Source organism: Chlamydotis macqueenii, chromosome 19 (assembly GCF_036417535.1).
Source record: "Chlamydotis macqueenii isolate bChlMac1 chromosome 19, bChlMac1.mat, whole genome shotgun sequence".
Classification (NCBI taxonomy): Eukaryota; Metazoa; Chordata; class Aves; order Otidiformes; family Otididae; genus Chlamydotis; species Chlamydotis macqueenii.
In genome coordinates, this window is record NC_141574.1 from 10,767,823 (window position 1) to 10,794,844 (window position 27,022).

Here is a 27,022-nt window from a genome sequence, read left to right on the forward strand (position 1 = left end):
AATTTTTTACTTCTCCTTAGAAAGTGCCAGTTTGACAAATCATAACTTTTACCCGCACAGATTAATTTCTCATGCCTTATGTGGATTTCTCACTGTGAAAAAAAAATTGCTTTTTTAATATTAGATGTCTTCCAAATGAGAAGGTCCCAGTCCTGAGGTCACGACAACTTTCAGTTTCTAAATACAGGCTAAAAGATAGTAACAAACCCAGTGTGAATTAATAGAGGTCAAAATGAAACTCCAAGGGTTGTTCCATAATTACCAAAATGGAATGTTATTACTGACTACATTTGTCCTTTTTTTTTTTTATTCTCATTTTCTCAGATCCCACAGCCTTTGCAGACATTGTCGTTCTGGCCCAAACCATGCACAGAAGCATGCTGCAGGATGGGAGAGACTCCCCCTGCTCTGGTTTCATTATGCACCAAGGGGAAAGAGGTCCCAAAAAGTACCATTATGTTCCCAAACAGGGCTCTGTATTTCACTATATATACTCTACAATAACTCTACTGAATCAAAATCCACAGTGTAACTCCAGGATAAAGGTGACATAAGCACAAAGGAGGAACTTAACAAATTTTTCTGAAGCAATTAAAACCAACCAGTCAGTTAGTCATAATAAATCCACACAAGCATCAAGCCAGTGATGTAGACGTCGGTGCCTCCGAAACCCCTGTGATGGGTGCCGAGAGGTGCTGGGCACCGCTGGGCAGAGTCCTTTGCAGAGCCCCAAGCATCGTCACAGCTCTGAGCATCCCGCCCCATCCATTCTCCTAATTGCAGTCTTGTGCATTCATCCTGTGACCTGTTTAGGACAAAGTCACCCTTTTCTGAGCTGTTTTGTTGTGTGCTGCTGGTCTTCATCCTAGAAGTTACAGTAGGACTACAATTTTTCTTCTCTCTCCTATGTACTGTGAAAGCTTTTCATTTGTCTTTAGGGACACTCTTCACAGGACATGTTATAGATTCCAGAGAGCAGTGATTACAGCCAAGCTGGCATAAACAACCCCATTTCTATCCCAGAAGAGGACTGTACCAGATCTATTAGTGTGGTACATCACTGAAGTTGGGCGTTTGAGTCTTGAATAAATATTACCAGAGAGAGCAGAGACCAGGGCTCTGTCCCCAGCACACCCTTGTCCCTGCTGCTTGCAGAGGGGTTGGACTGGATGGCCTTTAGAGGTCCCTTCCCACCCAAACCATCCTATGATTAACTGGCTGGCTTCTACAGTTGCAAGAGCTTCCCTTCCCAGCATCCCTGTTTGTGTCCCAACTCCTCTCCAGAGCTGCAAACATGGCACGGAGAGTCCTGAGAGCTGAGAGACGTCTGCAAGGGAACACCCTGCCCCTCCTCAGGCTGTGTGCAGGGCAGGTGATGACAGAAAAGCAAAATTTGCCTCCACGCCTGTGTCAGCATCTGTGTGTGGACGATCTCCCAGCAAAGTCCCGCCACTCCCTTCAGAACACGCTACTGTTCGGAAACATGATAGGTTTTACAAGTTGAGGGTAGAAGGAGTATTAAGGGATCAAATAACGGTGATACTCCTTTGCTTTTGGGACCAGGCTAGCAGTGCTCTTCATAGAATCACAGAATGGTTTGGGTGGGAAGGGACCGTTAAAGGCCACCCAGTCCAACCTCCCTGCAAGGAGCAGGGACCTCTCCAACCAGATCAGGTTGCTCAGAGCCTCATCCAACCTGGCCTGAAATGTTTCCAGGGATGGGGCATCCACCGCCTCTCTGGGCAACCTGGGCCAGTGTCCCACCACTCTCATCATAAACAATTTCTTCATTGAATCTAATCTAAATGTACTCTTTCAGTTTAAAACCATTATCCCTCACTCTGTCACACCAGGCCCTGCTGAATAGTCCCTCCCCATCTTTCCTGCAGCCCCCTTTGGGCACTGGGAGGCCTCTCTCAGGTCTCCCCGGAGCCTCCTCTTCTCCAGGCTGAACAGCCCCAGCTCTCTCAGCCTGGCCTCACAGCAGACCTGCTCCAGCCCTCTGATCATCTTCGTGGCCTCCTCTGGACCCTCTCCAACAGCTCCACGTCCTTCTGATGCTGGGGGCTCCAGAGCTGGATGCAGTGCTGCAGGGGGGGTCTCACCAGAGCGGAGTAGTGGTGGCAGAATCACCTTTGCACCCATGGCTGCATTTCACAGCCATTTTTTCAAGTTGTCTCCTCTTTATTTTTGGCAACTCTCACCTTGGAGCAAACCCAAGCTGTAAAGCACCATTTATTCTATGCCCAGCACAGCACAGAGCATCACAGCCCACACTTGCATGTGAGGCCAGCTGGTCGTGAGCTATGGAACAAGGGGACTAACCTGAAAAACAAATGTAGTTTGGCTAAAGAGAGCAGCCTGAGATGCTGCTCTCCATCTATCAGCTTTATCTGGCACAGGACAGCAGTATTAGAAGGTCTGCTTCTGCCTCATTATTATTGTTTTTGTTAACCATCATCTGCAGTGTCAAGGATGCCTCAGGTTTCCTATAGCAGCTCTCAGTCTCCCTGGTAAAGCTTTTATTATCAGTGTCCTTCACACCTTTCAGGAACACGTCTCACCTTCTAATCCACTTCACTCGGCATTCTCAAAACATTTGTAACAGTTAAGTAAAAAATTGGTTTCCTTTGGTGAAAGGCTTTTGGGAGATGTTGGCAGCAAGGCTGCATGGCCAGTTCATTTACTTTGCCCAGGTTTCTGCTGCCTGATCTAATTCAGAAGCAGCTTAAAGATTGCTTCTCCCAGCAGCGACGCTGCCTGCAGCTCCGTGCGAAAAATGGGGAGAAGAGCGGTGGGTCGAATTAAATCTGTTTTGTGAAGCAGACAAGACAGGTTATTTTTGCTCGGCACTGGCTTTCCCTCACTCCATAATCCTTCTGCGCTCGCCGGGTGTCAGGTTTATCATTAGTGTCAAAAAGTAATAGCTCATGCTCCAGCTCTGTGAAGCTGCTTTGCCGGCACCTCGCCCAACATGGGCTTCAGCTCTGGAGACCAAAGTCCCCTCACGTCCTTGCTCAATGCGTGCCCGAATCAAGACATGAATACGTCGTACCCGGCGCGGCCAGGAGCAGGAGCCGCTGTCCCAGCACGTCTTCCCCTCTGCCCTGCCCCTGATGGAGGAGTGTCCGTGAGGCAAAGAGTGAAGGTCCTGTTTTTCTTGCAAAACCTATTTTTTTGACACACCCAACACAGTGACCAGCCACTAAACCCCCTTGTCATGCTCTCCTCGACTGACCGGAGTGGAAACGGGACTGCCTAAAATCCACTGCCCACAGAGGGACGCACAGGCATCACCAGCCAGGAGCACATGTCACCTCACCCCACTGGATTTACACCATGAATCCATCAGAAACTCTGTTTCTGCGGGGTAGGCTGAAGGCGCTCACTCCCAAACAGGAATTCCCAGCTTTAGACTTAATTAAATCATGCGAGTTTGCTCCTCCTAGAAGCTCCCGCAGGCCTCGCGTCGAAGGTCAAGCTATTGCAGAACTATTTATGTATGCACTTTGATTGGGATCGGACTGGGAGCCTATTGTTGAGGCCTGGGAGAGTTAAAACTAGGGAAAAGAAATTGCTAAAGCCTGTTAATTTGTACTTCAGCCTGGTTCTCTAATTAAAAAAAAAAAACCACTTCTCCATGTTTTAGTTAAACTATTTAAAGTTAATTGAATGGGCCCAGGATTAATATTCCTACTGCGTTTTCTGCGTAGGTGTTACTGCGCTTTACCTGTCAGGGAGGCCATTTTTCTTAGCCCAGTTTAATAACCATTATAGCCCAGCCGCGAAGCAAGGAGATCAGTGCAGAGGCAAAGCCGCTGACCCACTCCCCTGCTTAAAACATCTGCCGAGAGTTAAAGTCTGGGTCTAGGAAAGGCCAGCACCAACCTCACCGGCTGGTGAGAACTGGCAGAGGAAGGATGAGGATACAGCGAGAGGGTTTCTTTGCAGATCCGCTGTCAGCAGCGGTTTCCATCACCAGACCCAAATGGCGGTGTCTTCATGGTTTGCTTTAGAGCCATGCTAGGCGCACTGACTCGTCCCAGGAACCCGTGTCATGTAGGTAGAAGGGTTAAGGGATGCTCTAAACCCACGCTGGGTACAGGTGGGGGCACGGCAAGCAGAGCCAATATCATCTCTGAGGCACCAGTGAGGGACTGTGGGGGGAACCATGGTGAGCACCAAGCACACAGGGCTCACCGGGGCACCCATCCCTCCCCCAGCCCTGCTCTGTAGCCAGCACTTGGATGTCAACTGGGACAAGCCTACAGTTTGGGTGCAATGAGCCAAATTAGCTCATCAAATGTCAATAATTGCAAATGATTGCTGAGTAACTGAGACCCAAAGTAGCAGGTGGCAGCGTGGACGGCCGAGCAGCTAAGGAGATGTGCAGGGAGCAGGGTAGCACCCAGGGAAAGCAGCAAATACTCATCCCTGCCAGGAAGAGAAGCGTAAAAGAGTTTTGCTTCACTCGCTCTGAATGAACATCATGTAGCGATACGGGGGAGGGAGGATTAAAGAAATAAGAAGCAGCAGCACCAGGGTTTAGAAAATGGTATTTGAAGCATCCTGACTACTGGGTCGGAGGAGAGGGATGCTTCCAGAGAGAGCAGGGCATGTGGGGTGCGCAGGCTGGATATGAACTACCAGCTCTGGGCTGTGCAGCTCTGCGGGGATGCTGCCTCGCGAATGATTTTTGGTGTTGTTTGGTGCCTTATTCCAGCAGCTCGGGTGTAAGCACCAGGGAAAGGGTTGCACACAGCGGTGAGCCAGCAGCTCAGCGCCCCCCGTGCAGCCTGCACGCAGCAGGATGGAGCGAGGGACCCACCTCTATCCCTACTGTGCAGGAAAAAGGCGATTTTATTCATTAGACATAGCATCAGGCTGAGTTTGGGCTTTTTCTTAAGATGAAATGCTGTCTTCCGCATGGCAAAATGCCAGGCTGTCAAAACCTGGACCGGTCCCTGGTTGTGCATCTGTTCCAGCTGGGGGGATACGGATGGTGTGGATGGGGATGGGGGGGCAGGCAGGGCTCTCAGCCTGCAGTTCCCCAGCGGGGACTTGGGGAGGGGGCTCCAGCATTGGCCGTGCTTATGGGACACGCTGCCCATGGGAGGCTCTGTGGCCTCCTCGAAGTGGACAGCTTCTTGCCTCTGGTGCAAGGCAGGCTGAGGACTGCCTGCAAGACATTTCCAGAAGGTTAACGAAGAGTTGGTGAGTATTTATGCTGTCACGGCATCCTTCGTCTCTTTTTTTTTTTTTTTTTTTTTTTTTTTTTTTTTTTTTTTTTTCCTTCTCCTCCTTGTCTGCACAGCCAGGTCAGTTTCCTACGCTGAGCACCAGCTTGGGCCACCCTGACCCCCTTGTCCTGCTCCCCAGCCCTGAGGAGCACCCAGGTCACTCTCACCCCGAGCGCTCTGGAGAGCAGCGCAGGATGTTCCTGCCCTGGGTGGGAGGCACACAGAGGAGAGCTCACACGGTCTCGCCCCGTACACTCTTTCGCAGACACCGCCGCTCTTTGGCATGGTCCTGTTCCACCCAGAAAAGCTGGTAAAGGAGGTTTTTTTTCCCCACACACTGAACAGTTTGTAATCATGAAGTTGTAAAGCTCTCACAGAGCTGCGGGCATCCCAGCAGTGCTCCTCGACGGTCCCACGTGGGCTGTGGGATGCACGGGGGGCATCCACAGGCCAGGTTCATTTTGAATGCCAAATCCTTTCATAGTGCAAACTTAGGCCAGACGCTTGGGGTTAAGGGTGCTGTGAGTACACACTTACATTGGGTTTTAATTTATCAACGCGTGTACGATTCCCTGCTGACAAAGCTGCCGAGAAGAACGGAGCAATCTCTCGTTAGCCAGCGCAATAATGAGCCCGTTACTATGGAAATGAGCTTGTTACCCCTTCCCACTCCCCGGCCGGCGAAGTGTTGTGGTGCAGCATCACGGTGAGATGCTCCGGTGTGGCATCACGGTGAGATGCTCTGGTGCGCCATCACGGTGAGATGCTCTGGTGCGCCATCACGGCAGAGTGCTCCAGTGCATCGTTAGGGCAGCTGGCTGTTCCCAAAAGCTGCGTAAGCCAGCGGGATAAGGAACACTCCATGGGTGTGCTGGCTGCTGGCACCCAGGGCAAGCAGGGTGCTGAGTCTTGGGCTGCAGGCCCTGGCAGGGTGGGACTGCATTTTTCTGCAGCAGCCGAGCTGTGCAACATCGTCTGCCAGGAGGAGGAGATGATCTGTCAAGGGATGGAGCTCTGCTCCCTCTTACTGGTGGGGACCATTGGGGGCAGCTGGGAGCTGCCAAGGCTGAGTTTGTATCTGCTGTCCTGTCAAAAGCCCCTCCCCAGCTGCGTGCTGGGACAGTGACCATTCACGGCATGGGGGCCATTCAGCAGGGAGGACGAGTGGGGCCTGAAGCTCGTCTTGGCAGGGTGACCATGCGCTCTGACCACCCTGCCTGGCTGTCCGCCTGCACCGGGCATCCCCAGTGCTGTTTGCTCCACTCCCACAACCACTCCTGCTCAGGATGAGGACATTTGTTTGCTTGTCTTACCCCAAGTGATGTTCCCTACATGGGAGCTGACAGCACGGAGGGGGAGCTGGCTCTCTCTGGTCTGTGCTGAGGACTGTCACGGTTCAGCCTACTCGTGGGAGGCTTGTCCCAGCAGCGGAAGCACACAGCTAAACTGGGAGGAGGTGTGGGGCGAGTACTGGGAAAAGGAAAAGGGACCCCTCCATCATCAGCTTACAGCCAGCCAGCCTTGCCAGGGACACGTGTACGGCGCAGGACAAAACACGTCTGCGCGTTCACTGCCGCTGCTGGGACTCCCACCCCTCCTTCGGTGCGGGCCAACAAGGGCGGGCAGGTGGGGAAAATCAGCTCTGCTGTAGTGGTGGGCGTGATTCGGGGGAACACAGAAAAAAAAAATCCTTTCTGCTTTAAGATCAGTGGCGTGTTACAGCCTGCGAAACAGCTTTGTCTCTGTGCTGGGTGCGGGGGGGCATGAGAGTCGCTCCAGTTCTCGGGCTGGTGAATGTTCTCCCTTTACTGGCATGTTTCCTTTGATAGTAAAATATATAACAGTAAATATTCAGATTTGGAGGGGTGTATGTCTGGACATTTAGGAAATATTTCATATGTTCCCACAATTATATATATATATTTAGACACAGAGACACTTTATACTTTACACTTTATTACATACATATAATAAGACAATTATTATATATATATATATAGATACATATATAAAGATACATACAAAAGTTCATCCAGGAGCTTTTACAGCGGGGCCCTGCCACAGCGCTGTGGATTGAAAGAGCACTCGTTGCCTCTTCGGCACTCACAGCACGTCCTTCAGCCTTCCCAGCGCAGCCGATCCCATCTGCAAACACAGCTTCGCTTGCGGGAGCTCGCTGCCTTTCCCCTGCCCCGTCAGACTCCTGGCTTCTCCATCACATTCCGTTTCCCTCCCATTATAAAATAGCCGTGGCTGAGCTTATCTGGGAGGTACAGTCAGTACAAAACGGCCATTCATCCAGCCCCCGGGCAGAGACAGGAACACACTAGACTCAGCACGGAGCGTGCTGGGGCTCTGTGCTTTAATATACAGCCAACACAAAACCTTGGCCCTACAGAAAAGTCCCAGATCGGTAGTTTACAGACTCAAAAACCTGTCTGGCTCAAGGAACAGCTGCACAGTCGGCTGCGAGCCCTCACAGAGCTGCCTCCATGCCGAGAGCCCTGAAATGACGTGACCATGGGTAGCAGAGCACAAAGCCCAGCAGCCCTGCATGGAGTCTGAGTATTTTTGGGGCCACATCCCCTGTTGTGGTAGGCCACTGCAAGTGTGGGCAGAGACAGTCTGCATTTACCTTGCACCTGTGGCCTGACGTGCAACAGGACTGAGAGCAAAACAAAGGTCTTCTCTCATTATTCAGAGATTACCAAGGGCTGCCCCCAACAAGAAATCTATGAAACATAAATGTGATGCTTAGGGACATGGTTTTGTGGTGGAACTGGTAGTGTTAGGTCAACGGCTGGACTTGACGATGTTAAGGGCCTTCTCCAACCTAAATGATTCTATGAAGCTTTTGGCTTTGCAGACCTGATTTTCAAAAGCACCAGGCAAATGCCTGCTCTCCTACTGCTGTCTCAGTCTCCACTTGGAGCCGAAGATGACCTTTTTAGATGGTTTACATGGAAACCTGTGCCCAAGAGGCTCAGGAACAATAAGTACCCAAGCGGTCTCATAGCTAAAACCATCACTGCCAGAGGCCCTGTCCCTCCTCCTGTTGAGAAGGGCATTTTTACTGACGCAAGACCACTAGATCTTGCAGGTCCCCAGACCAGTCCCACTCACATTGCTGCAGGGTCCCAGCCTGGCATCACCCCTTCTGCGCAGCAGCGAGGCCAAATTAAGATTCAGGAGAGGAGCTTCCCACTCTTTTTTTAAAAGCAGAGCTGATATTAAACAAAATTAACATAAGTAATGTTTCAACATTGAACTCATAGGGTCATTTCCCTGCCTAGAGCAGAAGGAGAGCATGCCAGGTAGGACACAGGAGTATCTAAAAAAGGTGCCAGGAGTGAAACCAGTGCTTTGCAGCTGTGGCAGCTGCAAACTTTGGAAATTTGGGATAGGGAGACTGAAGGAACTGGTAGGGACTCCGTTTTCATGCTCATCAGGAAATTTAAAGCAAGGAGGAGTCAGGAAGCTGCAGGCTGGATTGGATTGGGTCCGCTTTCCCTTCCAGATGTCCCTTGCAACAACACCATCCAACTCCAGGAGATGTCTCTGCTGGGGACAGTTACTGAGGTCCATCAGAAACCGGAGTGGGCAATTCCTGGTGCTCTCCATAGTAGCCAAACGTACCTGTACAAGTACAGGTGTTCATTCAGGGCACTCACTGCATCAGTTGGGCCATCTGAGCTCCAACACGAGGCACAGGTTGTTTCTCTGTCACTGCTTACAGCGTATTCCAAGAGCACTGGTTTAGAAGAAGCACCATTGATTTCTTCTAATTATAAATCCTATAGAAAGTTTTCAGCTTGCAGCAGTCACAGTTTTCCTCTCAGTGGAGCCAATAAAAGTTAAGAGTTGCTCCCTGGTTACTGTCATTACGACAATAAAAAGCCAGAGTAATTGAAAAGTGAATCAGGAAAACTGCCATATTGGAGAACGATGATAATAGAAGAAATTGCCTGGGAGCCTAAGCTCAAGGAAAAGTCTTGTATCCGACTGCACTGAGCTTAAGCCTGGTCTGGACAAAGTCCTGTGCTGACAGGTATCCAACGGAGGATGTGCCTCCTGCATGCAGCTACCAGAGCACAGAGCAAAGCAGGAGCAATGACCAAGTGTTTGCCAACAAGCCAAACATGCAGGGCGTGAGCCAACAAGGGCAATTTTGAACCCCCTCTGAGATGATTCCTCTTCCTAAAAGGCAAAATTACAGTGGAACAATAAAAAAATTATTAGCATAGACCTTAAAAGCAAAAGCTGAGCAACAGATACGTATTTGACAAGAGAATAATTATTTCCCTGTAGACAGATAAACTGGTACGGGAAGACTCCCAAACCCACGAGGCATTACTGTTTCCATGTTGTTAGGATTAGAAGATAATCATGGTTGTGTCTGTAAACCAGGTACCTTGAAGCAAGCAAGAGGCAGCTTCACAGCAGACTCTGCAAAAGCTTGTTAGTGGCGATACTGGTATAAAGGGAGACCAGCAAAGACTCCTAGGAGTGAGAGGAAAGGAGCAGCATATGTATGTCAACATAGGCAATGGTGTGTCCCAAGGTGATTTTTTCACACCTGTAATTCTGGAAGTAAACATGAGGGAGCAGAGGAATGATCCAGAGATGTTGTTCTTCCAACACAGTCATCCTGGGACACAGCGAGGCAAATCCTGAAGCATTCAATTGTATTTTACTGTCTACAAGGACAGGATGCATGCACCACAATAGAGGTCTCTCGTCCTTGCTATCCTGCCCATTCAAAGTCTGTGAGCACTTCCAGTAAGTAAGTCTTCAGGAGACTCACACATCCCCACAGATACCCTCAGAAGAGGATGCAAGTAAAGAACAAGTGTTCCTGAGCCAAGAACAGGAAGAAAACTCCAACACAGGTTGAGCTTCACACACTGATGAGATGGGATGGGGTGACCATGTGCAGACAGGCTGCTCCTGTTGATATGAAGTGGACATTAGGATGAAAGGATGGGTTTGGCATATGGGTGGACTCAGGAAGATGCTGAAGATCAAGTTCAGGTTTGCATTTCCCTGAGACAAAGACCCCAAGGGAATGCAGGATTGGGTGGTAGGTGAGAAATCACTGCTTTTACCTCCACGGCACTGGTGTGCAATCAGCGCTGCAGGAAGCCGACCAGGAGGACTGCAAACCCCGGGCAGCCTCAAGGCACTCTGCAAACCACTCTGGCTGCTCTCTGCAGGGATACTGCTGTATACATTAATACTTGAGACACAACTGACGACACTTACACAGTGCTCACTTCATCAGGCATGCAAGGACCAAGATAAGCTAGAACAACACCTCCCGACACCACGGTACAGCAACCATGTGAATTAACCTCCACTTCCACATCTCCAGTTGCCAAGAGAAACGCTTCTCGTAATCGTGCTGGTTGTGAGGTACACAGCTGCTTGATTTTACTTGCTCTTTTTAACATTAAAGAAAGCAGAACATGGGTGGTGAGATTTCCTCATGCACAACAAAGCAGGCTGGAAATTTGTGACTAAATACCTGGGGAATTTGCAATCCAGCTTTGCACTGTGCAACAAGGAGCCACTGGTGACAGTGGTGGCTCGCTATTTTTAGCTGAGCGGCGTGAACGCTGAATCCCTAAGGAACAAGGACAGCAGCAAAAACACCAAACCCACCAGACTTGCTTGTCAGAGAACGCTTCCAGGGCAAAACCGGGAATGTTGGCTTTCGCCCCTGCTGTCCACTTTTCTGCAGATTTTCTGCACCAGGTTTTTGGTTGTTGCAGGAAATAAACAAATTAATAGAATTGTAGAAATCAGTGCTTCTAAGGACAGATGGATAAATATATATGAGTGTGTGCAAATCTGCCTATACCACACAGGTATGCGTAAATATTTCAGGGCCCGGATTCAATCAAAGTGCTCTTATTTTTCTTAGTTGACTACTTTGAGGATTAATTATTTTGCATCTGTGCGATCAGGTGTGCAGCAGTGGTCAGGGAAGATGACCTTAGATAATGCATTGAGCGCTCAGAACTGATAAAGTTTGTCCTGTCCTTATCGGGCTGGGGGAAAGGAGTGGGAATTTCTTGCTGCATCATTTCCCAAATGCTGGCTGTGCCATCCATTCTTCACCACACTCTCAGGTGCAGAAGCGGGCACAAGTTTGCATTGCCTTTCCTCCACTGCAGCGTTAAGCCGGAGGTGTTTGGCGTTTCTGGGGTTTCTCAAAGGTGGGTGTACAAGTCCTGGTGTTGTGTTTTGGGCTATAAGGCTTGAGAGTTCAAGGTGCTGTTCAGAGGACCTGCAGCACACGGGGAGACTCAGGGTGACTGGGAGCATTTCCATCCTTCCTCACCGATGGCACCGACAGCTCAGAGAGACTCATCTCCTCACCTGGCACTGCAAGTCAGTCAGTGTGAACGTTCTCTCTTCCCTACCATTAGCAGATATCAATGCCACAAACCTGACACATGTGCGAAGTTCCTCTGCTGCAGAATGTTCGCTTCCACATATTCTGCAGAAAGCATCTGGTTTTAATCTCTGGTGTGTGTAAGAACAACATTTTCTTACTGGATCTACAGCAGAAGTCAGCTAAGAGGGAAATGTTCTCCTTTTGTGCTCACCATGCTGGCACAACTCGAGAGAGAGAGAAGGGAAAAAGGGACAGAGACAAGGTTGTGGCTCATGGCCAGGTGTAAGAGTTACCAGGGAGCCTCTTGGGGTTTTCTCTCTGTTGGAATGGCCAGGATGATCCCGGATTGCTGCATCTCCAGCCTGGAAGATCATCCCTGGCACAGGGCTGTGTTTCTCTACTGCTCTACCGGCATTAAGTAAGCTGGCAAGAGCTCTAGCAACATTCATTTGCAACGTTCACGCTGTTAGTGTTAAACGAACCCGAAAGAGCAAAATTTGCAAAGTTATATTGAGATGTTGAAATGAGGTTGGAAAAAAAAACAGGACTAGGGAACTGTGATGTGCCCACACGTCTCTCTTCCTCTGAGTGCCATGCTTCTTACCCGTGGCTGAGTCTAACTCAGTCCTCTTCCTGCAGTTCGACATGCAGAGGATAACGCTGGAAGAGCTGAAACACATCCTCTACCACGCCTTCCGGGACCACTTAACGATGAAGGACATCGAGAACATCATTATCAATGAAGAGGAGAGTTTAAATGAAAACTCTGGCAACTGCCAAACGGAGTTTGAAGGTGAGAGAGAAAGTTTCCTTGTTTCTGTGTAATTATTCTCTTTCTGCTTTGTCTGTAAAACTCACTCTGATCCCTGACATGCAGTGGGCAAGGATGGAGTTAGCATGCAGTTATTTTAGAGTAAGTACCAGTGACACACTTGGAGAGCTCAAGAGCTGCCGTTAGCCTTCTTCCATGAGGTCTAGGTAAAGTTGATCCTGTTTCAGGCAGGAGGATGAACTAGTGGATGCTTTGTCTCATGGCCCTCCGTTCTTCCACAGGATTAATGCAGAAGGATGTGCAGCCCATGCTGAGGTGAATGTGTGAGACAGATTGAATTTCCCTACAGGAATATGCGTGTCTCTCTCAGTCTGTCATGAAAGGACGTTATTGGCACTGGGTCCTGCCCCAGCAAGCTGTGTTAGGCTCCACCAGCTTTCTGTTGTCTTCCCATAAACAAAAAATAGATCTTCTGCTCTGGGTTGCCAGGGAGCAGCTGGGGAGAGTCCTCTCTCTGCATTCTAACACCAGCGATGAGCAGAGACGGTGGCTCTGCACCCCACTGCCCTGCGCACCTCGTGTTCGCCAGTATTGGACCGTCGGTGTGGAGCTGCAATATGCTACCCACCTACACTCCAGGACAGCTCGTCTCAACACGTGTGAGAGTGTCTGCAGAAACAGGGTCTAAGCAATCCTCAGAGGTGGCTGGAGAAAGGGAAATATCTGCTTCGGCAGCTGTTGCTTAATGCAGCATCCTCCCAGCAGTGCCAGGAGACCACCAAGTGATCAGCAACTGGAATCAGTCACAGTCTCAACTTCTAAAGTGGATTTTGCACTTTGAACGGAGCTAACACTGGCAAGAACATCCCCCATTTTAAGCCACCTTGGCAGAAGGATTTTCTTGGAACTTGTGCTGCTCCAAAGCATTGCTGGTTGGAAAAACTAAACAGATACAAACCATCTCAGGTGCAGAAAAGCCCAGGGAGATACCTACAGAGAACTGCAGGGTTTGTGCACGTCACCGTCGCCCAGCCACTGCACCTTCCCACCCACAGCAATGCCACTCTATATAGGTCATTTTTGGGGAAATTCTGGTATTCTGAGTGGTCAGTAGCCTCTGAGAGAGCATCAGGCAGAGGCACTGAAGTGTCTTTAAAACAAAACAAAGCATAAACATATTAGTGCAATTCTTAGCCTGGCTAATTAATTGGATTCAGCAGCTATATCCAGCACACTCACCCTCTGCTAAATCCTGCAGAAAAGATGTAGAAGAGCACAGCTGAATTTTAAGAAGCCTGAAGGAGGGAGGCAAGCAGCAATGCTCTTTGAATCAAGCCAAGCAACAGGGTTTTTTTTTGTTCCTCCTGGAGAGCAGCAGGGAGGAAGAGATGCTTACTTACATGAATGGAACTGTTAGTCCCCGCTGACCTGCTGATTCAGTGGAGACATGCGCCAGCTGTCACCGCAGCGAGAGGCGTGCAGGCTTCTTTCAGCTTCGGTACTTGGGTGAACTATCCCAGTCGCCAAAAAAAAAAAAAAAAAAAAAAAAGGGATCCAGAAAACTAAATGCTCAGCATCTCATTTTGGAAGCCCCAGCTTCCAAAAGTACAGCAAGAACAGCTTTTCTCGTGGGATGTTGGCATTGCTGGTGCTAGGCAGAACCTAGAAGCAAAACAGACCCTTTTTTTTAGATGTTGTTAGAAACACACACACATGCACAACTCCACCAGAGAATAAAGATCAACTGAACACTGTTCAACTTGAACAAAGATGCAAAGTTTTACTTCAGGTCCCAGAAGAAGGGGACAGTTCTGGTCCATGGCAGCTCTGACGTGAGCATTTCTCTCAGGAAAGGCAGCCTGAGAGCAAGCAGGGTCCCTGCAGCTGTCCAGGCTGGACATGCCATTACCTACATGACCCACTTGTGCCCTTGACGTTGCCATTTCTCAAGCGCTAATATCCCCACAGGGCTCAAAAGCAGAAATTACAGGTTCTCATGGTATGGATCAGTGGCACTAAGGGAGAGCTGTTGTGAAGGTTGGACAGCATCTCAGTCTGGCTTTAAACAGTTGTGCAGAAGTGTCTCGGTGTAAGTCAGCCATCCTTTGCTTGCTTCTTAATTAGTGGAGCGAAGGAGATGCTACCTTGGGATGAGATGAATTGCACCTTAAAAAGCATGTATTTCTTTCAACTGCAAAGGCAGCCAAAAGGGACTAGCTTAGAGGCTCACATCTATATTTAATGTACATTTCATCCACCCCACTGAAGTGCCTTTAATTATAGGTAGGAATGCAGCCAAGATGAGCCCCGATGGTTTTCACTGAGGTTTGGGAATGACTCCTAAGGGAAGAGACATAGCAGATACCTTCAGTAGTACCTTGCTGAAGTAGGGGATCTCCACTCCCTGGCACCTCTGGGTATGTTCTTGCCATCAAAGAGGAGCCCCAACACCCTTCTCCGTCCTGTGGACAGAGACATCGCCCTCGGTACAAATACGTGCAAATTTCTGCCATTCTCACAGTTCTGCCCTCTTGACTTCTTGCCATAATAAGGTCTCTACAGCTACGTAATATTCTCCCTGTATCATCATGGATGATACACCTTGTCTCTCTCTCCCACACTCATACACACACACACACTTTAACCCAAATATAATATTCATATTGCGGTCAGGGACAAGTCCAGGATTCAGTTCACGCTGAACATTAGAGTCATTTGCAAGACATCAGAGCCAGGCTTACATTACAACTTTCCCTCCTACGCATTTCTAGGGGTTTTCAGTTGCCACCTTCTTGGTGAAGAGCAAAGCCATGAAAATGCCCACACCGGTCCCACCGATAATGAATACAACCAGACGGGAGGCACAGTTATGTCGTCAGCCTTTCTCTCGATTTTTATTAATGCGCAGAGCAGGAGAACAAAGTTGAAAGACCATATGAGTGTATGTTTTAATGAGAAAAGACACAAAGAAAAGGGACAACTGTTTGCAGCGACGTTGTACTATCAAAAATTTATAGTGCAAAAATCATCTGCCTGGCAGTTCCCTGTATCCAAACACTCACGACATTAAGCTCATGGCAAGCAAGCGTACCGGCTGGTTGCGGCGACCTGTGCTGTCTGCCACAGGTATTCCATCTGCAGCCCTGACACTCAAAGTGACTGGATGTACAAGAGCTGCCACAGCTCCCCCTCCCAGCTCCCCCTAGACAAGCACTGGGAACATCCGCTCCTCAGCTAGGGGCTCAGGAATGAAAAACTGACCTCTTAAAATGAAAAGAACTCCAGCCAGCCAGAGAAAGCAAACATCACTCACCTTTGGCAGGGTTATGACAGAAGTCACCATAAATACACCGTAGCTGTTCGTGTTAGCAAGCATTTTTCTGCAGGCAGGAAGGCTCCCGGCGCTTACCCTGACCATCTCAAACCCACCGTGGGCATCGTGACCAGTCCAGCAGCCACAGCCAATGGATGGATGCACCCTGAAATGGGCTGGACCCATTAACCCCACGTCCTGGTGAAGAAATCAAAGCAATGGTAGCTCTGTCTCTGCCACCAGTGATACCGTGGTGAGTCCTCCTCACCGGCCTGTGCTCTGCTTGTCGGGAAGCTGAAGGATGACCCAGCCTCTATTTGCCTTTGCTTCTTGAGATCTCATTTACATTGGACAGCCTGTGGGTTGCTCTTCCCCCTACGAAGGGCCAGGGCATCTCCAGAGGAGCTTCAAGCTCTGACCGCGTTCAAAGAACCAGCTCACATCCAAACCTCGGCATGTCCTGCAGGTATTAAAAAATGCTGGCAACCAAACGCAAAACAGATCGACCACCCAGCCCTGCAACAATGCCAGCCAGGGAAACTGTCACAAAAAAAAAAGCACATGTGCCACGCTCAAAGGGTCTATAAATTTGGGAAAAGGAGAGAAGTGAGGGCAAAAACTCACCAGTTACGTGAGGGGGGCAAATAGGTCTTCATATTTAAGACGACAATTCACAGGACAGCACGTAGTTGTGTTCACAGTGAGGAAAGCTGGTAATTTCAGATTCTGTGTCTCCCCGTGAATTGCAAGCGGCAGAGGAACTGTAATATTCATCTTCTTGCTGGAGTAAATCCTGCTGAGCAAGAAGGTCTCTCTGGGTCTGCAGCATCTCTACATTTCAGCACAGACCTTTCTCCTTTCTTCTGGAGGTATTTGGTCAGTTATTTGGCTATTTCGTGTACCTTCAGTCAGTGAAGAGCAATAATGGTGACTTACGTGCATCCTGCTGCCTTTAAAGCTCTATTTTTACTTGATGGTATAACAGAAGACTGAAGAAATTGTTCAGTTCAGGCACACTTCTGCAAGAAACACTGAACGTGCTTTACTCTTTTCCTTTGAATAGAAGAGCTGCCATCACAAAAAGCCTCGTCCAGTCTTTGACTGCTGCTCCCAGCCACCGAAATTAGCACCAGAGCCCCACACTGAAAGGCAATGCTGACTGTGATGGCTCGTGTCACCATCTTGTCTGCTGCCTGGGAGTGTTTTCACAGCACAGAAATAATAGAAAAATAAATAAAGCAAGAAATAAAGCTGTGATTTAACAAGCTTTTCAAAGGGGTGGGGCATCATGCACAAAACCAAGGAACCACAGTATTGATTCTGTGCGCATTATAAACACACGCGAAGGAATCAAGGGCTAGAGCGGTGCAAGCAGAGAGCAAGTCTTTTAGGAGTGCGGCTGAGGGGGATTTCATTATCCGGACAGAACACAGCGAGCGCTGGGAGCGCTGGGAGCGCAACATTTCCCTGCCCTGGGCAGTCTGACCAACAGTGCTGCCTAACGAGGGCTGCTTGTGCCTGGGGCGCTGGGCTGATGCTGGGGGACTGTGTGGGAGGTGGGATCAGGACACAGGCACTGCTAAATCCTGGCCAGAGGAGGGGAGGGGGCATGAAGCAAGTGTTTAAAATGCAGCATCCAGTGCTCCCGCCTCTCTGTGCAAACCTGGACCAGAACAAGGGGGTTTTTTTCCGTATATTCTAAAAATGCCCAACTTTTCCAAATATGGGCAATCTGAGCCTTTGCCCGGTTGCATTTTAGGTTTATTCTAATTTTGAACTTGTCAACCATTTGAAAGTCTATCATCACAAGCTCATGACCACTCATGACCATCCATGCTAACCAGGCGATGGGTACATCCCTTCTCAGGCCAAAACAAGACCATGCACTACTGCCCACAGGGCAGAACTCTCCATCCCATGGGTGAGGATCTTCTGGCTTTCTGTGATGATCTTGGGGGAGCCTTCAGAGCCTTTTCAAACAGATTAATTTCACAGTACCCAATACCACGTATTGTTCTGATATTCATAGGCAGGGAGGCTAAGACAGAGACATGAACTGTCTTTAGTGATTCACAGCATGAATCCTCCTTGATGAACTAAAAAAAAAAAAATTAAATAAAATAAGTCAAACGCTAAAAATCCGAACTCCATCTGCATTTTAACTGCCACCTCTTTTGACAATTATTCTGCAAGCACACATTTGAAAAGGTTCTTAATAAGTCTGATTTTGCTTAGGCACAGAAAAACCTTAAGACAGTTTGGAAAAATGGCTAACGTACTGTGCATACTCATGGGAACTGTCACAGTGGGTTTTTAAGTGTTGTTGGGGAATACAACTTGAATCTCTGCTCATTCCCGGTTGACCTGTAATTGGAAAAATCTAGACGAGTCTAAGGGGATTCATAGAAGACCAATATTCCCAATTAAAGAACTTTAGAGGGAACTTCATAAAGTGTTTAAAAGAAACACACAGATAAACCAAAACACGCTCACAAGCATTTGAAGGGTTTAAAAGCCAAGATGAGAGAGAAAGGACTTCCTGCAACATGAGAAGGTGGTCTGCTAGGACAGGTGGTTTGGCAGCAATGAAAGGTGAGGTGGATTATCTGGAGAGGAGAGGTGTTACTGGGGAGAGGTAAGACTTGGCCGGTGCAGGGGATTGCAGAGGTGTGGACTAGAGGGTCAGGCCAGAGTAATAACCAGAGGCAAAGGAGGATTTCTGAGCTCAGCTGATCCTGGTGGAAAACAAAACCATTACTTTGGCCACGCATCTCACCTTTCCATGTCTTCCCTGCAGTGCACGCCCAGAAGCAGAACAGACAGACCTGTGTACGGAAGAGCCTTATCTGTGCGTTTGCCATGGCCTTTATTATAAGCGTGATGTTGATTGCGGCCAACCAGATCCTGCGCAGCGGCATGGAGTAGCCTCTCGCCACGACACTGTGAACCCAACTGACCATGCATGCGCATGCCACCGGGTGAGCTTCCCCCGAACCGATTCTCACACGTCAAAGAGACAGAGGCAGGCAGATAAAGCTTCATTCGACAAGGAGCCTGAGGCCAGCAGCGTAACGTGTCTTGTGAATCAACTACATCCTTTTGGCAGGGACATAAAAGGGCTGTCTTAATGCTTTAAAGGTTTTGTTTCCTAATGCAATAAAAAAAAAAATATACAGGAGTCCCGAATTATTGCTTCAAAATAGCAATGGTAACTTGGAAGAAACTTTCACCCAGCAGCCTGTTTTGCAGTTTCAAGGAGGCACAGCCCCGTGACTCATTGCAGCTGGGCTGTCTTTTAACCTAGGGGCCGACTGACTATCCCGCGTAGCTCTCCGCTGGGCCCGCATCCCCAGGAGTTGATCGTAGCATTGCCACAAGCAAGTCCTGTTCGTTTTACTTCATGTACTGCAGCTTCACTTTGTTTTTCCCTTATGACCATGCCTTTGAGTTTACGGCATTAGAGGGGAGCTAGAGCACCTTTGTACAGTATTTTCGGAATAAAAAAAAAAAGAGGAGAATTTGCCAGCATCATATAAAATTTCTATTTTTGCTTCACAAATGCCACCCCTGACACAAGACTGTGGGGTAGCATGAGTCCGTTTGCAATTTTTTTTTCCGACCATGAATCAGGGCTTGAGAAGCACCATCCGCTTTCACCCACGGGCATTTCGGAGATTTGTGCACAGTCTTCCAACCGACTCTGCAACCACCAGCGCCAGCTAAAACTCCCTCTATTTGGTCCTGTCTGCAGATTCAACATCATTTGCATTCCAGTGGTTTTGCCCTTCTTCTATATTGGTCTTCAATATCCAAGATGAAAAATAATGAGGAAAGCCCAGAAAGAGCTTTCCTCCCTTTCCCTTGCCTGCCCAATTTTTAATTTATTTTGTTTCATACACCCTGGTTGTAATCTGCAGTCAAACCTCCATGGCAGATGCCTTCTCATGGGAGAGGTTGTATTTTCACCGACACAGTAGCGTGTGGCTTTAACCAGCTTCTACGATCCCTCCAAGGAGCCGTCCCACTACCACCACTACCATCCCATGGGCAGGCTCCAAAGTGGGTAAGCTGAAAAGTAGACTGCAGCAAGAGAAGGAGGACCCAAACTGGAGCGTACTGCCATATGTTACCTAGTGTGTCAGGCTTTCAGTTCCTGCAAGTATTAGCTATTTTTCCTGGAAGAGATTTTTTGACAAGCAGCAAGGAGAAGATGGAGTGAGGCAGACTAGAGACACAACGCGTACCGTGGAAAGCGCAAGGACTGGGCGAGCCTGGAGCCGGGATTACATCGGAAAGCATTTTTCCTTTTAAACTTGGCACAAATCCTTGCATTTGCCTTTGGATGAACTGCGCACCTGTGCATCACCTCAGGAGAGATCTGGTTTCCTTGCCCGCATGGGAGAGGTTTCCTGGCTGGTGCTCATGGAGCCGGCTCAAGGAGCGCTCCTGGGAAGGTCCACAGAGCCAGCCAGGCATCAGAGTTGCGGTGGCTTCATGGTACCAGCTGGGTGAGCCTCAGAAACATGAAGGAACAGCAAGTTCTCACTCCTGTCCATCTAGCTGACTGTTTCCTGCATCACAAGGTGGGGCAGGATCCCCAAGGGACTGCAAACCACGAGCTTCCCCCATCTCACACAGCAGCCATCAGCTCAAGCCTGGACCCGTCCCAAAGACTCATTTCAGGTCTTTCTTTGATTACAAGTTTGATTGCTAATATTTAACCTGTATTTTTTAGTAGCCTAATTTAAAAACTGCTTCTTGTTGTTCCATTGCCCATCACCCCTTTAAACTCACATCACTGCTTTGGATTTTGCCTTCAGGTGTGAGTCTCAATCGCCCACCTCCACATCGTTGCCATTTTCCTGATGCCCCCTCTTCCACCATCGAAGATGACAGCCGTCTTTTCCAGAGCAGCTGAGTTATTTTTTTCCTGCCTTTCACGAACACATACTTCTGTATTTCTGTTCTGCTGTGACTAATAGAGGTCAACTGCAAAATGTTCCACAAAAAATTGTTACATCTCCCAGAAGATGGAGAGATTTATGTTTGCTATAGGGCAGCAGCAGACATCAACAGCAGAAAATCTTAGGCAAGCTTTGAGGGCCGAATTCTCACTGCTGGGGAGCCAAGGCACGCTCCCAGCACTCACTGAGCGGGACATGGCAGACAACGAGCTCTGAGATAACTTTAAGGGAACTGTGATCCACATTTTTAGGTCTCAGGGGCATGTGAAAAGGTGGCAGCAGCAGAAAAAAAAAAGTCTAAACGTTACTTGCCACTGAGTAATACTTATTAAGATTTTTTTTTCCCCCTGAAACAGTGCTGGAGTGAATATGGGCAGCAGGGGCAGATGGAGATGGAGCAGAGAGGTGGGCACTGACCCACCAGCCCCGCTCAGCGACGGCAGAAACATGGGTCAGAGCGATGCCTCTTTGCTCAGCCTGGAAACAGAAGCTGCACACATAGACCAGGCATTTCTCCGTGTTCTCACTCATCTGACAGCTAATACCAGGCAGACTCCATTTATAGCAGCTACCTTATGGACGAGATGAACTTTTGCATTCCTTTAAGCTTTCCATAAAATGTAAATGTAAATACAGTCATTTTTCAGTGTAGTTCTTCACCTAGAAGCTCCATTTGTAAAACCAAACCTATAGTTAATATATTGGTAAAAGCCATAGCCTGGTGTCAGTAGAGTTCATCGCAAAACTCCCCACTGATTTTACTGGGTACAGGGTTTGGCGGGTTGCTTTTTTTCTGTAGGGCACCCAATTTATCCATTACGAATCAGTGTCATGTCTTGCCAGAGGTCTCCTTTTCCTTCCTAGAGCAGCCTTTCTCCATCTCAAGGCTTCTTGAAGTGATGGTCAGGCTCTTCTGGTAGCTAGCAGCAATGCAGGATGGATCAGGCCAGACCATTTCATCCTTTCTCCTTCCCACAACCTTTCTACCAACCTTCCCACCCTTCCTAGCCAGCAGCATTAGACCTGTCTCTCTTACCTACCTCTCTGGCTCCATTTATGCAACATCCATTTATCTTCTTTTTTTTATTATTTTACACAAGAAGGAAAAAAAAAAGGGGGGGCTTTTTGTTGCTTTTAAAGAGACTAGATAAAAATAGAGCAGTAAAATTTTGATTGGAACCTGATGGCAAAAGCTTAGGGGGAAGAAAGTAGAAGAATCAAAGAAATAAAAAAAAAAAAACCACCCCACATCCCATACTTTAAGAAAAAAAAACCCTATTTAAGTGCTAATTAACATACTTTAAAAAATACCCAGACTGCAGCAGTGCTAGGTAGAGCTGTCAGAAAAAGCACTAAACTTATGCTCTTGCCAGTTACATGAGAATTTAAGTGTCTTTTCAGCACTGCAATTCTGTACGAAAAAGATATTGCTATGGCAACACTCGCTGTTCGTGACATGTGTGCCACTGTGTCGGAGCGACACGCAGCAACTGCAGACACTCTCCCAGCCAAACCAAGGATGGACAAACAGTTCCCAACAGCCCAGGACAGCGCTCCATCTCGTGGATTAGCAAATTGTTAGCAAATGGTGAACACCTCAAAGGCAACTCTGTTGGCTTAGCCACCAAAAAATAAAAGTGTGCACAGTTAAACAGATTGACATGCAGGGAAGGCTTTGAAAAGAACGTAGTTATTTCAGCTTGAGAGAGGCTTTGGTTTGATTTGGGAGCAAGTGAAATCGATGCAGTGTAAGCACTGCTCAACACAGACTGTCCTGTGCTTGTCGAGGACACTTCGGGCAGGTCCTTCACGGAAGAATCGATGTCTGATGGGAGGGATTTGGGTTACTGCTCCTGCAAGGCACCGGGCTGCATCACTTGTAACCATTGGCTTTAACTTTGAAGGCACCTCCTGATCTTCAGGTGGTGCAAGGCATCTGCTCCTGGAGAAGCCAATGAGGGAACAGCAGGCACACAGCACGCTGAAACTTTTCAGAGGCCGTGGAGAAGTGAATTCCAGCAAAAGCTGCTTACCCAGCAGGTCGAAAGCCACACTATAAGGTTAGCCATGAAGAAAGCCACAGCTGAGGAGTTACGGGGCAGGACAAGCCCAGCACGGTGGTGGTGGTGGCCCTGGGAAGCAGGCTTCTGCCCGTGATAGGCTTTGCCACCCAAGGACTTCATCAAGGCCTGACCCTCACGGCAAGTCCACTAATGAAAAGTAATTTCTAATCAGATGCAATATCAGCAGTGATTTAAAGAATTAAGCAGGGTGGGCAACTGGGAAAACTTGGCTTTGTCAGGGACAATTTGCTCCTCACACTGCTGGAGGTCATATAGGATAAAAGAGGGTTGACAAGGGAAAAGTGGTTCTTTTTCACATTTGATGAGTAGCCACAAATGTGCCAGTTACCGTCAGCAGACATCTTGTCCTGGTGAAGGTGCTCCCAGACCCCCCAGGACATGTATCACCTGTGACAAGAAGGGTGCGAGGTGGTAGGAGACTTGGCTACCTGCCCCTGCTCCCAGGTGAGCTAGAGCTGAATGTCTGGGCATCAGCTGGGGATGGCAGTTGCTTTACATGGGAGATTTCCACCAACTTTGTAACGGCAGAGATATGTACATATATCCCCGCCTCTTTAAGCTGAGGCCAAGTAAATGGGCCTTTTTGATCCCATAAGAAATAGGATAGCAAGGAAGCAAATCAAGAAAAGGTAGAAAGCATTCCCAAGGATGCTGCTCTGCATGGTTGGAGTCTGTTTGATGGACTTGGATGAGCAAAGTGGCAAACACTTTTTTCCATGGAAAGCACAGCAATATTCTTTCATAAAAACCACTCTGCATCTTTCTGCCTGCTGCAGAAGACCAAAGCATCTCCTGGGACACCCAGAGGGCTGTGATGGCCACGCAAGGTCCAATGCTGGCTCTGCTCAGGGTGACACACTGCTTTGCGAGGTGCCTGGTACAAAAAGGCTCTCAGCTTTTTCTAGGAAAAAGAGGCTCTCAGCTTCTTCTCTTCCCCCACATTGTGCGCACGTGCACGGAGCAAGCGGCGCTACAAAGGGCTGCCATTGTGCAGAAGCAAGAGGTGCACAGTCCCAAGTCAGACTTAGATCTGTGAGGAGAGAAGCGGTAGGAGGAATACATTAAGATCACTAAGAATGAAGTTCCCCGTTTTATCCACCCGTTCAATAAATTATTTAGTTTCTGCTTTACGGATGACTATTTGAAAGAAGGAAAAACAACTCTTCTAAAATGAGAATCTGATGAAGTGTCTTTTTTTCTTGGCTCTGAATCACGCTTGCATTCCACAGATGAAGATGTACAGAACTTGCTGCTTTTCAATCTATTATTTTACTGTACTGTGTTCTGACAGTGCAATTACATTTCCTTGGCATCACTTACAACCTATTACTTTTGCAGGAATTTAATACAGAAAAAAAAAAAAGGCTAACAACATTTTCATCTCTCTGTATTGTCAATTGTGATCAGGACCAAATCTTGTTTTTCTCCAGCTCAAGTAGGACATTTTAGGCAGCTCTAGACACTGTAGAAGCTTCACCAAGAGTGAGATGGACAGAAAATCTGGCAACAAGACTTCAATTGGAAGAGAATTCCACACCTACCTCTCCAGTGGAAAAAGTCTGAAAAACTCCCCCAATTTGGCATCTTCACTAGGAAAGAACTTCAGCCCCAGAAGCGAGAAGAAGAGGGAGACAGGAGAAAAAAGAAATCTTCTGGATCTGAAGATCAGTACTTGACAATCTGATGATGAAAATACCATAGGGGTTTTTTAATTTTCTGTTAGGACAGACCAAAATAGTTTGTAGCCTTGAAGAGCATTACTAAATGAAATTACCATTTTCCAACTAATTATTTTCTACAGCTGCTCATGACCAGTCTTTGCCAGCATCATGAATAAGCAGCTTCAAATACTGCTATTTTTACAAGGCTTTAGGTGAGATCCATAATACCACTTTCCTTTATCGGCCAGTCTCCTGTCTTCACCAGCCAACAAGCAGACCTTTGACCACCCCATCTGAAGCTGTTGAGCTTGCTCTTGGAGCTGCCCCTCTGGTCTTGCCCGCCGTCAGGCATGTCTTGTCTCTCTCCTGAGCAGTCCCACCAAACCCAAACCATACAGCTGATGTGTTCACAGCATCAGGCCCCTGGGGTTGCCATTTGGCAGCCATCTGCAAATAAATATTCACATTGCACTGGCCCAAGAATGGCAGTACATTTCCTACCATCTCTTTCAGAGGAGCCAAAGTTATTTCAGCTTCGTGCAGCAGCTCTTGTTTTCTCAGAATTTAATTGGGGCAGGGAGTGGAAGAGAGATTAAGTTCTTCTTGGACTCCAGGGTAAATCAGAAGTAACTCATTAGAGTTAATTGGCTTAAACTGGAATAAACCCAGAATCCAGGCTGTTGCCATTTAATCCGTACCAGGATCTAAGTAATCAATGCCTCCTGATTCACCTCTAGGAAGTTCTTCACTAATACATGCATCTCCTTCTTGTCATCATCTCATCTCTCACTGTTTTCAAGCCATTCATTGTTAAAAATTGACCCATTTTTGCGTGTTAACAAAAGACATGGCATTATAATTAAAGACATCAACTCACAAAGTCAGCAGCATAATGGTAAAACAAACAAACAGCAACTTTGTACAAAATACTGTAAATATTAATATAAATTAACTTGGCATGCAACCTAAATTAATCCTATGTTATTGCAAGTTACCCAAGTGTATAAAGACGTGTACAAAGGAAAACCGAATGCCATATGTATCGGCTGTTTCCTCTACCAAACACTACTGTAAATATATAATCTGTATAAAAAGATTTTAATTTTACCATTATTTATGCAATAGAAATAAAGGTTTTTTTCTTTTGATGAGGGATGAAGTTTCTTTTTTCCTCATTTTGAAACATTCATTGATATTTATTCATGCCCAAGTACAAGAGCAAAGGCTAGATTTGCATAAAATATTAGGACAGAAACCCTTTCTTCCTTCTGAGGGGTACATGAACACTTGGATTTTTTATTTCGCTTTGAAAATAGATTTACATATTTTAAAGGCTGTTACTACAGAAAGAACCCCTGGCTGAAGAGATGCTGCGGCTGTTCAGAGCTGGGACCGATGCTTCAAGAGCGACACAGATCCACAGGACTCCTTCACATGCCAAAGAGAGGAACTGAACTTCTCCTCTGAAAGTGAAAGCCACAAGTGGTGTGTTTGGTGGGCACCACACACAGATCTCAGAGAAAGGTCAGATCATGCCATGTGCTCTTTTATGGCTTAAAAAACTCAAAGCCCCTTTTCTCATACCTACCAGAGAGTCAGAGCCTGCTTCCCTGAGCTCAGATGGGCTTGGGTCCAGTGCGTTGCTGCTGGGAAGAGGATGCTGACCACAGGTTTCAATCCTGTCTTTTCAACTGCCAAGGCTCCATACCACCAGAGCTGCTCTGTGAGTCTAAACTACACTCATGTGTCCTGAAGAGCAGTTGCTCCCTTAGCCAACCCAGATCTCTTCATTTCACAGTAGACCATTCTCCACAGCTAGCAGTCCACCATGTCCTGCAATCCTTTTGGCTAGAGAAGATGAGGATGAGGTTAATGATCATACCCAAAACTGCTTGTAGTGGTGCCTAAATTAAAGCTTAAAAGGAAATACCTGATGTAGGCAAGTCATCTTCACCCAGGTGGACCCGAGTCACAATGGTAGGGTTGCTGGGACAACCAGTGCAACCCCCAAAGCTACCACCATGCCCATAGGTAGAGTACCACCTCTACCTCATGCTTGGAAAGGAGATGTGACACTTTCCCTAGACCTGACCATTTTTGCAAAAATAGCATTTCTTCATGCTGAAGAAATGATTCCTTCATGTAAACTCTGAAAAAAAACGATGACATATATCACACTCCATTTCGTGGCCTCACATTATTTATTAATTGCAACCACTTGGACAACTGCCTGGCGGCTCAGATACTGTTCCTTATTCCTGGAACCATCACAACTTTCGGTATGAGCAATTGTCTATGCATGGATTACCACTGAAAAGCAAGCAATGCAGGAAACTTATGTTTACAAAATTTGTGATCTAATAGTTTAAAAAAAAGATACTGCACACTCTAGTTGACCTCTTACGATATGTAACTGGAGAGCATTTTAATGAATGGCTTAAGAATGAACCTGAATTCATCACAGGAGTGAAACAAAGGTATTGTAGGAATTCCTGTATATTTATCACAGGAACGAATGAGTAATCCAACAAATTCTCTGCTGGAAGGAGAAACCTACACCATGCAGCTCTCCTTTGAAAGCAGAGTTC

General features: G+C 47.6%; 1 protein-coding gene across 3 annotated transcripts in view; it reads left to right on the plus strand.

Annotated features, from left to right (window-relative positions):
• Window positions 1-25,582, plus strand: part of CALN1 (calneuron 1) — a 126,581-nt gene extending 100,999 nt beyond the window's left edge. The window contains exons 5-7 of one of the 3 annotated variants that reach the window (XR_015260669.1): window positions 12,280-12,433; window positions 18,523-20,408; window positions 24,204-25,582. Coding sequence is in view for 2 of the 3 variants with exons in the window: in XM_086763294.1 (XP_086619420.1) it covers window positions 12,280-12,433; window positions 18,523-18,650 (282 nt within the window). In the remaining variant the exon portion in view is untranslated. Of the gene's footprint in view, window positions 1-12,279; window positions 12,434-16,788; window positions 16,838-18,522 lie in introns of those variants that run through there. The other 2 variants (XM_086763294.1, XM_086763293.1) reach the window with 2 other exon arrangements.
• The last annotated feature ends 1,440 nt before the right edge of the window (window positions 25,583-27,022 follow it).